This window comes from Parus major, chromosome 3, assembly GCF_001522545.3.
Source record: "Parus major isolate Abel chromosome 3, Parus_major1.1, whole genome shotgun sequence".
In the NCBI taxonomy this organism is placed as follows: domain Eukaryota; kingdom Metazoa; phylum Chordata; class Aves; order Passeriformes; family Paridae; genus Parus; species Parus major.
Window position 1 is genome coordinate 58,283,835 of NC_031770.1, and position 15,262 is coordinate 58,299,096.

At 41.5% G+C, this 15,262-nt stretch overlaps 2 protein-coding genes across 2 annotated transcripts in view; both read left to right on the plus strand.

Moving 5' to 3' along the window:
- Nucleotides 1-875, plus strand: part of LOC107201269 (pantetheinase) — a 14,360-nt gene extending 13,485 nt beyond the window's left edge. Inside the window, exon 6 of the mRNA XM_019005880.2 lies at nt 368-875. Within this exon, the coding sequence (XP_018861425.1) occupies nt 368-451 (84 nt within the window). The 3' untranslated portion in view covers nt 452-875. The remainder of the gene's footprint in view (nt 1-367) is intronic.
- A 2,509-nt stretch (nt 876-3,384) lies between these two features.
- On the plus strand, nt 3,385-11,320 carry LOC107202003 (vascular non-inflammatory molecule 3-like). The gene is made up of 8 exons (XM_015622170.3): nt 3,385-3,503; nt 5,350-5,581; nt 5,686-5,816; nt 6,862-7,054; nt 7,675-7,966; nt 8,846-9,219; nt 9,373-9,543; nt 10,854-11,320. Exons 2-8 carry the CDS (start codon nt 5,369-5,371, stop codon nt 10,971-10,973), a joined length of 1,494 nt encoding a protein of 497 aa, XP_015477656.1. The 5' UTR covers nt 3,385-3,503; nt 5,350-5,368; the 3' UTR covers nt 10,974-11,320.
- Nucleotides 11,321-15,262: the final 3,942 nt, after the last annotated feature.

The window sequence follows — 15,262 nt, forward strand, 5'->3', positions numbered from 1 at the left end:
GATGCTAATGCAATTTCTTTGGTCTAAAGAAACTGAAGCAAGCTGCACATACTAACACATAGCACATGAACTAAGGAATATGAAGATACTAGAATAAATAAGTTTTTAAGACACCTTGGGGCTGTGTCCTGCTAGGCCTCTGCAGGATAGCAATGGAATAAACTGTCTTAATGCAGCCAAAGTGAGCCTGTTTATTGTGATTCACAGTTATTAATCAGACCTATTAAATGCATTTTAATGAAATCTCTAGTTTCAGTGAGAGATATGGTCTGACGTACCTTCTTCCTGTTTTATCACATTGTCCTGAGCTCTTAGTGTGTTCATATGGGTACTCTATTAAACTCCTTGTTTCATGTTTCTCAATCAGATCTTGAATGATGGACGCTTGATAAGTAAGGAAAAACCAACAAAACCAGTCATTACTGTGATGCTTTTTGGATGGTTATATTAAGGGGATCATCTGAAACAAGACCCACAGCCAACATGCCTCCTCATGGTATTTCCATAAATGAAGCTCTACACTGTTATTCATATGTCCAAATGAGATACAGCGTCATCTACAACAATTCCAGCTATGTTTCTCATTTCCAGTTGCAAAAACTCATCAATCTGTTTGGTTTAATAATAATGTGGCAATATTATTATCATTTATTGAGAAGAATGTTTTTCTATGTCATAAGATTAATGATATTTTATTAGTGCAAAACAGCAGTTTTCTCTTTTTGCTGGATCTTTATTTTTTTGAAGCTCATAAAACATGAACTGTAGTCCAGAGTATACATTCTTATTAATACAGCATTGCATATTTTTCTATTGCAGATTATTATGGGACCGTAAATAAAGCAGTGAAAGATGTGATTTGTGGCAGGTCTATACACATGTTCAATTTTTCTTTGTCTCTGGAATATGGCTTGTGCCTGACCAATGCCAGTCTGCTCTTTTACCACAATTAGACCTATCTGTGTTACTTTGGTTTTATATCCTTTATGCCATTGGTGCATATCATCTAGGAAATGGGAACACAGTGCATCATGGAAGCTGAACGAGGACTCCAGTCAAAAAGCCCCTCCTGAAAGAAAACACGCCACCATTTTTTGGTCAGAACATGATTTGAATCATTCTTTATATGAAACCTCTGTTGAAACAAAACTTGGAATAGAAATCTCAAATTATTCTGGTTGTCAGTTCTGAAAATCAGTTTGATGACACCTCCTGACTGCACTGGATGCTATTCAGTGACATAATTTTTACTGCAACAAGTCACTGAGTGGCCTGGTATCTCATAGCAGCTCCTCCCTCCCATTTTCTCTGTTTCTTTCTAGTCATGTAACACCTATGTATGTGAAATAAGCCTTGCCCTTTGCTCCTGCTTGTTAATGCTGGGTGGTGCTGCCCTGCAGATGAATTTCCTATAGGAATTTGGGGATTTAGAATTCTATTTCAGACCACCTAGTCCTGGTGAGATGGAACTGATCACATTTTTGCTTTCTCTTCTCCCCAGTGATCTGTGTTTTGTTGGTGCTGATGGAACCTTAGTGACTATCTTTCAACACATCAGTGCATAAACATGTGCATGTTCCATGTCTGTGTCCTTAAGAGTGGTCAGAGACCTCTGTTTGTGTAACTTCTCCTTCCTTTTCCCGACACTGCTACTGTTCCTGGCTTCACCATAGAGTCATAGAATCTTCAGGGTTGGAAGAGACCTCTGAGGGCATCCAGTCCAGCTGTAAACTTGGCATTGCCACTGCAGCCTCTAAACCATCATGCAGTGCCAGATCCAGACCCCTCTTAAGCATCTCTGAGACTCCACCACCTCCCTGCACAACCTGTTCCAATGCCTGACCACCTGAACAATAAAAAAAAAAATTTCTAATATCTAATCTGAATCTCCTCTGTCCCAGTTTAAGGCCATTACCTCTAGTCCTCTCACTGCAGGCACAGCAGGAGAGACCAGCCTTCACCTCACTGCAAACTCCTTTCAGGGAGCTGTAGAGAGTGATGAGGTCTCTCGTGAGCTTCCTGTTCTCCAGACTAAACAAATCCAGCTCCCTCAGCTGTTCCTCATAATCCATGTTTTCTAGACCTTTCAGGACCCTTGTTGCCCTTCTCTGGACAGGCTCCAGCACCTCAATGCCCTTATTAAAGTGATAGTTCCAGAATGGAGCACAGCACTCAAGCCTCACCAGTGCTGAGTACACTGTTCTTGATACAGGCCAGATGCCATTGACCTTCTTGACTACCTGGGCACACAGCTGGCTCAGACTGAGCAAGCTGTCAGCCAGCACTCCCAAGTCCATTTCTGCTAAACAGCTCTCGAGCCACTCCTTCCCCAGCCTGTAGCACTGCCTAGGGTTGCTGTGCCCCAAGTGCAGGACCCAGCAGCTCACCTTCTTGAACCTTCTGCAATTGCCCTTAGTCCATCGGTCGAGTCTGTCCAGGTCTCTCTGTTGACCCTACCCTCACGTAGATCAACACTTCCACCTACCTGTCTGTCTTCTAGCCATTTTTTTACTCATCAAAGTTTTTTACCATGATTCTCTCAAGGTCCTCAATCCTCATTCCCCTGTACTTCTGTTCTGGAGCTGGTGAGACACTGGGAGTGCAAATATTCTCCAAACTCCAGCACTGATTACCTGATTATGGCTGCTGTGTGCCATATGACTTTTTTTGTTTCCAAATGTAAATAGATGTTCACATGCGACATAACAGTGACATGTCTCACATAATGACATGTTTATCAAAAGCCCCAGACAATGTGCTCTGAGTCATGGAAGCTCAACATTATTGCTGCTAAAGCCACACTATCTTAAAACCTTGTTCACTGTTTGAGTCAGTTACTGTGTGACCACCACAGACTGATCTCAAGAGATTATCCAGTGTAGTCCTCTTCCCATGGGTACAAACTCAGTGCAGACACTGTACTTCTCCCCAGGCAAGCTGCTGGGTGATACTACAACCCTCTCCCAAGGAAAGGATCTGGATTTAAGGGAATTTATGGCACCTGAGAAGGTCTCATCTTGCAGAAAGGATTCAGCAGGAGTGTGTGGCAAGTCTCAAAGCTAAGAGGTGGCTTCTTCAAGTTTGTTCACTGCTGATGCCAGTCCTCTGGATAATGGAATGTGTGTGTAGGTAGTGTAGAATCCCAGCCCTGAATATGGTGAGTATCTTGAATTCAGGATTTGGTTCAAGGCCATTGTGGTCTGCTTGAGGTATATTTGGATGTTGAGTATTTTCCTACAGAAGACTGGCAGAAGCCATAATGACACTGAATTCTTTTCGCTACAGAGATTGCGTAACACTTATCATTGTGAAATGTGTTATTGTGAGAAGTGAGTCAAGCATACAGAAAGCAATCCTATGCAAATCCACCCCTTGCCCACATACCAACTCACTCTGTATAAAGACAAGGCTGTGTGTAACCACTGATAACAGTAAACACTTCTTCGAGGGCAGTGCAGAAAAAACCCTTTTGTTACCTGACTGCTGAGTCAGAACCAAAGAAGGTAAGAAACGGGTGCTAGATACAAGTGATTTTTGTGCACATGCAGCTTTAGCTTCAAGATTTCTGCTGGAGTGACCTGTGGATATAGGAAAGCACATTGCAGTAGGCAAAATCTAGAAATTGTCCTATTCACCACGGTCTTCCTACAGAGACCTTTGGGACCAGAGATCTTCAGAGCTTGGTTATTGAGTGGTGGGTGTGCTGATGGTTTTGCTCAGACAACCAGCCTGCCTGGGAGCTCCCCCAGCAGGATATACAGCAGCCCCAAAGTCCCTGCAACTCTGAGCTGTGCTGAGCTGGGCTGGCACAGGTACTCCCTATGCTGGGGCCTGGCCACCTGCCTCCTCCAGCCATGCCTGCACCTCATGCCCTTGAGTCTGGGCAGGAATGTGTCCATGTTGGTCTCTGCTGAGATTTCCCAAAGTTGTTTTCCTTCTGGGACCCAGCCTTGCCTTGAACGGTGCTACTACAACAATACTATGCCTGATTTTTTTGTATATCTGGTAGATAACATGTTTCTTCAGCTGCAGCACAGTGGTGACTTCTCAGTGACTTCCCTGCTGTTGCTGTGAGGCAGAATTGCACAATGCTGGCAGCTCTCTTGCCTTTGATACTGAGTCTTTCCGGATAGGGTGATTACTGGGTGTCAGCTTTCAGCCACCCTGGGGAATTCCCGGCTTTTGTACAAGATTTCCTTTTTAAAGTCCCCTGCCTTTGCCTTCCTGTGACTTCCTCTTGGGTGACTTCCAGGCTCCAGACATGGGGCTTCCTAAAACTTGTGCCTCTGCTGTGCTTTTTGTGCTGGCTGCTCTGGAGACCTGTGCCATGGACACAGATGTTGCAGCCATCTGTAAGCACATGGTGTTTTAGAATCATAGGCTAGATGAAGTATTGGCTTCTCTTGAGGAAGCCTTGGTGCTGATGGAGAAGAATCATTCTTTTGGGTGACACTACATAGTGAAGAGGAAGATTTTGTGAGGAGAAAGAAGGATTTTTTCGATTTCTTGCTAAGTGGTAAATGACGAGTCAGGTTACATTCCTTTACCCTCACTGATATACCACAGGTCCTTTCTAGGGTTCATCTGAAACTGTAGAAAATACTGTAGTAAAAATTTATTTCCATGAGTAAAAAACACTGCTTTCCATAAGAAATTTCAAGTTGCTTATTGTACAAAAACTTCCTTTTGGAAGGACCATCATAAAGAAAAAATTGTGGTTTTGAATTCTTTCTCACAAAAAAAGCTAGTCTTTTAGCTCTAGGCAGAGAGGTCAGCAAAGGGACAGTTTATACTGCAATGTGAGCCCAGTGGGGAGGACACTCTCAAGGCACCCACTTGAACTATAATAAGTCATTAGCCAAAAGCAGGAGGTGTGGTGAGACCACACGTCTCATAAACATCACTGAATTATCTGCACTCTGAAGCAGGAGGGCTGTACCCCACACAGGTGGTCTGTCTTCAGCACTGGCTGAAGTTTTCACTGATGGAAGCCTTGTGCAGTACGGAGGTATGGAGTAGTGTATCCTAAACGGGAGTCTAGGATTGCCCCGAGATGGATTTAAAAGCCTGGAGAGGGATGTGCAAATGAAATGTGCAAGTGCTCCTTCCAGTGGACCCCCTGTAGATTAACATGGCTTCTGACAAGCTCTCTTGGCCTTTTGTTCTACTTTTGTTTAAAACATTTGATATTGGAAACAAGATCAAATTCCTAGAAAAGCTTCTTTGACTTTTTGGCAGAAATATACTGTAGCTTCTGAGATTACTTAACAGAAGTTTACTTCCAAAGTAAATGTATTAGTCTTTACTCCTCCTCTTTCTCTCTGGTTTACATTCCTCATGTTAATCCAGGAGCTGGAAGGCTGCAGCCATGCTCCCTTCCCAGGCTCTCCTGCCCGCAGTGGTGTTTGCACTCGCAGCCCTTCAGGCCCTTGCCTCCGACACCTTCATGGCAGCTGTCTACGAGCACGCCGTCATCCTGCCAGGTCCCACCGAGGAGCCCGTTTCTCCCGACAGTGCTTTGGCCCTGATGAACAAAAACATGGATGTCCTGGAAGGGGCCATCAAGGAAGCTGCCCAGCAGGTACGAGGGGTACCGTCAGGGTTGTCCATCGGTGTTTTCTGCTCCTGCTGGCCCTCCTGGTTGTCTGCTGGTGGGTGACCTTTAAACGGAGCCTGTTGTGACAGGGTGCCCACATCATCGTGACTCCTGAAGACGGCATCTATGGCTGGCGATTCACAAGAGAATCCATCTACCCCTACCTGGAGGATATCCCAGATCCAGTGGTGAATTGGATTCCCTGCACTGACCCCTCAAGGTGATTCCTTCTGCGGTGGTTTAGGTGATTTCAACCTGTATCTCATGAAGTCTTGAGCAGTTCTCTAAGTTACGAAGAACTGCTAATTCTTTAATCTATATAAATTCACAAGTACCATAGAACTGAGATGCATCAAAAAGAGGTCTTAATTAAATGGTAATGGGAATATGTCAGCTAAAAAACACTGAGACAGCTTTACTTGCAAAGGGACAAAAATGAGGACGTTTTAGGCAAAATAATTATTTTAAAAACATGCACAACTTTATCAATTCAGATCATTGGTGAAAACCTTCTCTAAGTAGAATCTAATTTATTATCATGTTAGATGCATAGATCAGACAAGCTGATTCAGTCCTCAGTTCAGGTGGCTGATTGATTTCTAAACCCAGTTGTACAAAATACTAATCCAGACCTGAAAGAAATATCTTTTGGAAATAAAGCCACTTGCAGTCTGCTGTGTTACACACAGAGGTGGCCTCAATGTGTGTCAGCTGGGGACACCAAAAAGACCAAGTTCATGTCTTAGCTAAGCTTTTATGTTCTCTTCTGAGGCCCTATGAAGCTAGATTTCAGGAGTCCTCAGCTCTGTAAATGCTTTGCCCGCTTTTTACTAAAGGCTTACAGATAATGATTTTTTAAAAAAGGCTAAAATTGTCTTCTGAATCAGGGCTTAGAGCTGCTTGATAATTTGCTTTTAAGCTATTTAAGACTTATATCTCTGTACTGATTTATTCTTGCCTTTGCTTTGTGAAGCTCTCCACATCTTTGTATGCATGTTGGCTGGGAACTCTATCCACACAGAAAATAACATTTTAAAGGGTACAGGAAAGAAGAACACAAGGAGACCATTTTTTAAAGATAAAAGAGACTGATAGTTTAAAATGATACTATGAACAGGGAAGAAAGTGAACAGAAACTATGATTTGATCTATTACTTTTACAGCATCTGGGGATATGCAGTTAATGGAGTACTGAATGCATTACTTCTACATGGGCACTTCAACTTCTAAAAATGTTTTTTTCCTCCTTCCCTAAAATACTTTAGATTTGGTCCAGCACCAGTGCAGGAACGACTCAGCTGCATGGCCAGAAATAACTCCATCTATGTGGTTGCAAATATTGGGGACAAGAAGCCGTGTGACTCCAGTGATCCCGGCTGCCCCAGGGACGGTCGCTACCAGTACAATACGGATGTCGTGTTTGACACACAGGGGAAGCTGGTGGCTCGTTACCATAAGGTAAGGATGTGCTTCAGCCTCAACCTCTAATTTATTATCAATATATTTTTCAGCCCTCTGGCACCAATTTCAGATGGTTTATACAAGAATTTTACATTATTATAAAGTGACAACTAATCCAGGATGATTTTATGATCTTATGGCCAGAAGGAAAACCAAGCAATTGCTTGACCAGTCAGGCAAATTATTCCCAGGAGCACTGTAGCTGCAGAGTGCATGCCAACTGCCAAACACTTGAGGGCTACGTTTATGACAGTAAATGGCAAAGAATCAGTGACAGAATCTTCCATACTCAGTGAACATTCGCTTTTCCTTGGTACATTCATAGCCAACTTAGACAGTGCTTTTGCATGGAATATCTTGGCCCTTGGTCTTGGAGTTTAGCAGCTAATACTGCTAAATATAATGCCCAATACTGGGCATGCTTTCAGGAGGGTAGATGGTGAACAGCCACCCCATTTTTGGGGGGAAGGGCCAGCTGGATGGATACAAACCAGCCATGCCAGCCAGCTCACGTAGCTCGACTCCCAGTTTTGCATTAAACCCTATCTCAGATGCAAAAGCTGTTCATAACCTTGCCTTATTTTCAGTTTCTAATATGCCATTTTCTTTACCTGCAGTACAATCTGTTTAGAGGTGAAACTCAGTTTAATTACCCGAAAGAGCCAGAAGCTGTCATCTTTGAGACTCCTTTTGGGAAGTTTGGCATTTTCACTTGCTTTGACATCCTTTTCTATGAGCCTGCCGTGGTTCTGGTGAGCAAGATGCAGGTGGACACCGTGCTCTTCCCAACAGCTTGGATGAATGTCCTGCCCTTTCTGACTGCAATTGAGTTTCACTCTGCCTGGGCTATGGGCATGCGTGTCAATGTCTTAGCTGCCAATACTCACAACACCAGCATGGCAATGACAGGTGAGTTGCATTCAGGACAGGGAAATTGTTCCCAGATTCAGAAGCAGGCAGAAATGTTTTAAACATAGTGAAGACTCTGAAAAGCAGTGCTTTAATTGGACTGAAGATCTTTGTGATTTGGTACTGAATGTAACAAACAACTTGAGGTAAGAAAATGTTGAATGTTCTGAAAAGGGTAAAAATAGAAAGCCCATGACATTACGTTTAAGTTTTGATGACTTAAAAGTGAAATTTTATTTCAAAAAGAGCACAAAGTTTCACTTAAATTTTCAGTCTCTTATCTAGAGGCAGCATTTTCTGTTTAAAATTCAATCAACAGTTAACGGAGGAAAAAAATCTTTTAATCAGAACCTAACAGTGTAAAACAGAAAGGAAGATTCCTCTTGTGTACTGAATAAAACGTTCTCTTTTTTTTTGTGGCTGCTGAAGATTTAGAGATACTATGTTTTGCTTTTATTTGACTATATATTTGCTGCCTTTTTTTTTCTCTAGTAACTGAGAAAAAGATGTAACTGCACCTGTTACCCTCCCTTGAAGTGAAGTGAAAATATTTTTCCGGCCCTGAATAGACTGGGATGAGTTTAGGCCACAGCCGTGTATTTCCTTCAGTGAAACATAACTTCCCCCATGATTGCCTCCTTTGTCAAATATCCCACTCTGAGAGCTATGATTTATTTTTAAATGAACCAACATTTTAACACTAGGATGGGTATTTTAGCTGTTCTGTGCTTTAAAATGATTCCAAAGCTCTCAGTAACATATTGAATGAAAAGAGTATCACTGAAAAACAGTGCCAGTGTGGTGTGGGGGTGACTGGCGCCCCTGCCAAGCCGTGCTGTGTGGTGCTGGCTAACGGAGGGCTGGTGGTGTCCTTGGCAGGCAGCGGGCTGTTCACGCCAGAAGGACCTGCTGCCTACCACTATGACAGTGTCACCGAGGAGGGACAGCTCCTGCTAGCAGAGATGAGTGCACACCCCCGTCTTTCCCCCACCTATCCTCCTGCCATCAACTGGAGTTTGCATGCCACCAGCATCAAGAAATTTCCTGGAGAAAACGACACTTTCTCCGGAGCTGTCCGGAAGGATATATTCACTTTCAGTCAACTCAAGCACAAGGATGGAAATTACACTGTTTGCCAAGGAGACCTTTGCTGTCATCTGGTTTACCAGATGTCAAACAAGAGGAAAGATGAAGTTTATGTCCTGGGTGCATTTGATGGGCTTCACGGTTCTGTCATAAAATACCATTGGCAGGTAATTGCATTTTTAGAGGTGAGTGTGGCCACATGCCAACCACCTAAAAACATTTGTCCATTACTGCATCCTGGGAGCTTTTCTTGCTCTCAAATCCAGCTCATGATTGCTGGAAGTTTAGCGATGTTTTGCCTTTGTGTCTCCTCCCCACAGATCTGCAGTTTGCTGAAGTGCCCCAGCACAAACCTGAGCACGTGTGGGCAGCCTGTGGAGACGGCTCAGACCAAGTTTGAGATGTTCTCCCTCAGTGGCACATTTGGCACCAGCTACATCTTCCCAGAAGTGCTGTACAGCGGGGTGCAGCTGGCCCCCGGGGAGTTCCAGGTAATGGGGCACCCTGGAGCTGTTTGTTGCAAGATTTTTCACGCTATGGAGCTGAAAACTGATCTGGCAGCAAGGTCCCATCCAAGAACTGCTTTCTTTGGTCCTACAGACTGTAACCCAAGGGGACAGACTGAAACAGGTGGATTGAATCAATCCTTACTGATGAGAACATACAGTCCTGGAGCTGAAAATCTCTTCAGTGCTTTCTTTAGCAAATCTCCCTTCCCACTTCGGGTCACAAATGAATAAACCGCAGCTTTCAAGGAGCTATTTTCTACATGTTTCTCACAATGGGCATTTTAGGAGAAAAAGAAATAAAATACTCTGAGAAATTATCCAAACAAGAAAAATTAATTAGAAGTATCATGTGTAAGAGTAGAGATTCTATACAGTTAAGAATATTAAAAGTGATTTTTGAGGGGTTTGTGGGGTTCATTTTTTTTTTATTTGGCGATTAATCTTTTTTTTTTTTTTCAAAAAGATGTTTTCATTCATAAACCTTTGGTTAGTTTTATGCAATAGGCTAGATGAAATCCTAATTGATTTGGAAGAAGCATTTAACAGCTTACAAGAGACAATGAAGACAGTGAGGACAATCTGAAATTTTTAGGGGAAACAAAGGGTGAATTTTTAAAAAAGGAATTTGAAAAGCATTGTTCACCTTTCACACATGTTTTTGAATGAGACTTCTTTAAAAATAGGCACATCAAATAATTTATTGGTATGCTAAAAATATGATCATGGTCTAATTTTAGAACAATAGATTGTATTTTCGTAACAAATACATGCTTACCTTTTGTCACAGAGGCAAAAAAATTATTTGCAGGTGTTCACAGTTGGTGAACAGTGATTTCAAATTGATATTAGAAGCATCTAAGATAAGCTACATATGGCCAATAGCTTGAAATTCTCTATTTCCATCTGAAAATTGTTTTGGGGTCTACAAATCAAAAAATGTTTCAAATATGTCCTAGATATGTATATAACCTTAGTTGCCTTGTATGAGTAACTAAAGAGAACCTAACAAATTAGTTACTCTCAGTCTCACCTTCTTATAAGGGGGAGAAAATGATGCTTTTTTCCAAAGATGGAGAAAGGTTTAAGGACTTCTGGGTCCAAGGAAATGTGGGAAGACTATAATGGGAGGCTATGGCAGAGCCAGAGAGAATTCTCTTTTCTTTCACAAACATGTGACTGTTTTTAAAAGTGTTGCATCAAAATATTCAGCATCTAAGGTCTATTCTTTCTGTACTATGCAATATTGCTGCTCTGTTAGTTGACTGTTTGTGCTGTTGTTTCTTTCCTACCAGGTGCTACGTGATGGGCGTTTGAACAGCAAGCACGGCACGTCAAAACCGCTCCTAACTGCGACACTTTTTGGAAGACTTTATGAGAAGGACCAGCCACATCCTCTGAGAATTTCCCCATAAAGTATCTCCTTAGGAGTTACACACTCACCAGAGACAGGAGGGGAATTTCCTCCTGAACCTCAGCAGTTACCCTGTATGATTCCTGTTCTGCAATACTGCATTTCTGCTCAGCAGCTGTGGCAGTTGGGCTTATTTGGGAGAAAATGGTGTGTTCACTCTGCTGTGCATGCCTTTTTAACAGTGCTTGAGCCAATGCAATCGTTTTTAGTATGCATGATCTGTCCCATGAAACTTTTGCTTCCCCAAGATAGCATATAGATTACTAAAATTACAGTAGAAAGAAAACATACCAAAATCCATGAAACGTAGTTTGTCATTTTATTGGAGAATAAATTTGCTCCAAGAAAGCCTTTCTGTCCATTTTGCCCCTTCCTGTTTTTCAGACTAATGTATAATCATTAGGTTTCTGCATTTTTCAGCCTTACAGCCCAGTCAACAGGGCCTACTTAACACTCAATGAGCCTTGGCCCCGTTCTGACCAAGGTATTCTGCAATAAAGAGAAAATCAGATTTGAAATTATCTTAGGTGCAATCATGGAGAGAGAAGGTGGTTCTCCACAGCCCACTCAGGTGTTGGGTCTGGCTAAGGTCATAAAGCACATCCAGTTCTGCAGTCTCTCTGATCTTGTACCTCTTTGTACACGGCAGATGGGTGTTGGGTCTAGTGCACTTCACTTCCAACTTACCATATAAACACAGTAGTCCAACACCTTCTGGTTATATGGGTAATTTCTTCAAAACTGGTAGGATATATGAAATAGGCAGTCTTTTAGCATCTGAAACATATTTCACCCTGTAGTGTGAAATAAGGGCCTTATTTTGGATTTCTAGCAATGATGTATCCAATTTAGCAGCCCTGGGCCTCATGTCTGTCTGTCTTTATATGGAGCAAAAAGAGCTTTGTTTGCATCAAATATGCCTTGGAGTGGTCTCTACCTCCATGCTTATCCCATAGCATTTTGCATCTACTGCCATTCTTACAGCCTGCACCAAGGTTAGCACTGAGCTGTGATAAATGTGACATGTAAGAAACACTCTGTGGCTTGCATCATGCACACCTATGTATGTTATCCAGAAGTTGTTGGAATCATGTATTGATTCCTGATTTCCATATATGATTCCTGATTTCCCCCCCGTTCTGCAGCTTCTCAGTGTGCAACTTCAGGGGCTCCTTCTGTGAGTTTTTTTCATCCTGGAAATAAACCAGCTGAACTTGCACTCAGTGGGAGAACTGTACCACTTGTGAGCAGTTTCTTGGAACAGACAGGGATTCTAAGTCGTGCTTGCTGGCTTCTTGTTCAGCACCTCACAACAGAACACAAAAATCTCTCACACATTGCTTGCTGTCATTTCTGAAGTTCTGGGTACTTCCCAGGTACGTGCAGAGCTCACTGTCTTGAGTTGTCAGAGCTGGACACAAGTAGGATACAATTAATATTGCTAGTTAAATATCAGATATCAGGAAAGGACTCTCGTATCTCATCCATTAGCAGTGCAGAAGTCCAGGATTCTTTGAAAATTACACTAAAATTACACTGAAGAACAGCTGACCTGCAGTTTTTGAGATGCGCTGCACAACTTTTCTTTCCCTGAGAGGGTTCCAAGGGTTTCATACAACAAACCACTGAGGAGTTTATTAAGCCCTTTCCCATTTCTGATGTCAAAGAAAGATTCTGGACAAGCAGAGGATGAAGTTGCATGGACTGTTGCAGAATAGCTCCATCATTTCAATACACAAGAATCATGAACCCCACTTTTGGGAGAGGATTCCCTGAAGGGGTTGGAGAAACCAACCAGATCTTCACCTGAGTGACTGGTGCTCACAAGTGGATAAACAAAGTTCAGTTAACAAAATAGGAGGTTTTGTAATAAAAGGAAATCTCAAATGATGCGAATTACAGAAGCATTCAGAATAGAGAAGCAGAGAGGTAATGAATGCCTGATGCGACAAATGGCATTTGTCTTTAACAGCAACAGTATTAACTGACTCCAGGACAGATGTGCCAGAGTAGAAATGTCAAATTAATTTATAAGTAATTCACATCAATGACCCCACCCCAAAAGCTGCTACAGATGGTATCATAATGAGACCCATTCCTCTCTGAGCTGGAAAAGCATGCTCTTCATATATCAATATTTCTTCCTTACACCTTGATGCTGGCCAAAGCAAACAAGACCCACCTGTCCACAGTGTTTCTAACCACACAGAAAGAAAAACAAATTCATAATAGGTTTTATTGTTGCAAGACTTCAGATGAAGTTAGAGAAATATTCCATTTAAACAAATATGATCCAAATTTTGCAGCTAACTTAAGTAAAACTGGTAACAATTTTGGGGAAGCTTTGAGTAAAATCGAATGTATTTTATTTTGCATACTGAATACTTTATTTTACATGTTGAATTAATATAGGGAGGCCTTGGGAAAAAAAATAGAGAAACAAAATCTTAATAATCTGGAGTTTTGAAGAGAGGACTCTTCAGCCATGTCCTTGCACATATATTTAAGTCATCATGACCTTAAGCTATTCATTAAATGAGGTAAAATCAGAGGCCATGTGACTTTTAGACCAAGTAATTCAAAGCTAAATGTTTATGAAAAACTCATGTTATGGGTGAATTACTGACAGTATGGGACACCATTCCTAGGTACATTGAATCAGTGCAGGTGTAGTGAGTGACAGACAGAATGACAATGACCTGAATTTGAACTGCAGAATTTCTAATTAACCAACAATTGAATTATAACCCCACTTCATCCAGACAGTGTTTGCAACACCACTGTCAACCATCAGGGCAAAAAGTTGAAAAAGAGAAGTAACTTGCCTAGGTCTATAAAGAGAGCAGCAGTTATGATAATATTTACCACAGCTAATACAGGAATGCTTCTCTGTGGCTTGTGATGGACCATGAGATGTCATAGAGCCCCAAAAGAGAAGTAATTATAGTACACCTTCTAAAAATTAACTTTTAATACTGTAGACAAAGAGTACCTCTGACTTAAGCCACAGATAAGCCTGACAGCATTACCAAGTGTAGTCTACCTGTGAATCAGACACAGCTGATTGGTGAAACAGAAACTTTGCATACTGATAGCACTATGTTATTTTCTCTTTCAGTCTGGAAAATAATAATTAGCAGCTGTGAAAGTATTAAAATATTTCTTATAACTCATTGCTACAAAGTTTCAAGGGAAATAATCCATTTTCTGTTCAGATATTCTCATGACAGCAGGGAATTTCTACTACAAATATGTACAATGTAGGAAATGCATTGTAACTCGATGATTTTAACTTTGTCTATTCATCTTCATTTGCTGCTTCTACTGTTAAAGCTAATTGATGGCCTCATAGTCTGGGAGCTGTGATAGTGTTGGGATGCAAGATTAGGAAGGGGTATACAAAGCAGGGAGAGTCTCACACAGCCTGACTGCGTTTAGTTGTGGTTGGAAGTCCTTAACTCTGACCTGACGAGTTCAGAGATAGTGACCGATATAGCTCCCATCCTGACAAAGGTTAGGTGCACTGATCCTTGGAATTCCCAGTACTTTGTCACCCAGCTGACAAAGTGTACAAAAATTGATCAAAAATATGTACAAGCCTTTATTTTTTCCCATCCCCTTCTTATTATGTGATTGCCTTCTCCAATTTTCTCAGATATCTTCTTATGCCAAGTTGGCTGCAATCGCTACCATAAACAAATGGTGAAAACACATTGTAATTAATTCATGGGAACACGTTTTTAAAAGAGAAGAATTATTCTTGCCTAGGAAGAAATCAAGTATATCTGACACTGAGATAGAGGAGGGAAGAGCAAGCTCTGAAAACATGGCCATCAATAGATAATGAGGTACTTCCTGGTAGCTACTGAAAGACAGAAAGCTTTTGGCAGGTGTGAGTAAAAAAAATATATGTGGTCTTTTTATAACTAGTGTCAATTAGCTGTATCTTAGGAGTATCAAATGGCTGTATGTATGAAGATTGTGTATACATAAAAGCTTAAGTTTAATCAATCATCATTACCTAGCAACAGGCTTAAACATTTGTTTGTTGAAGAGTTTATGAGACTGTCTTTAATGTTACATTAGGCCTTTTAGTTGTTTTTCATGTTAACATGAACCTCTGTTTGGAGGAATTCTTCCAAATTCAGCATTAGACTAATCAAAAACAGAAACCTCTTGTACTTGAGGATTGTGTAAGACTTAATGTAACCACTCCTGTATTTTGCCAAGGGATTATTACAATGCCAGTTATTTCCTGCTGAGCCTTTTCTTATAGATCGTTGTCCCTTC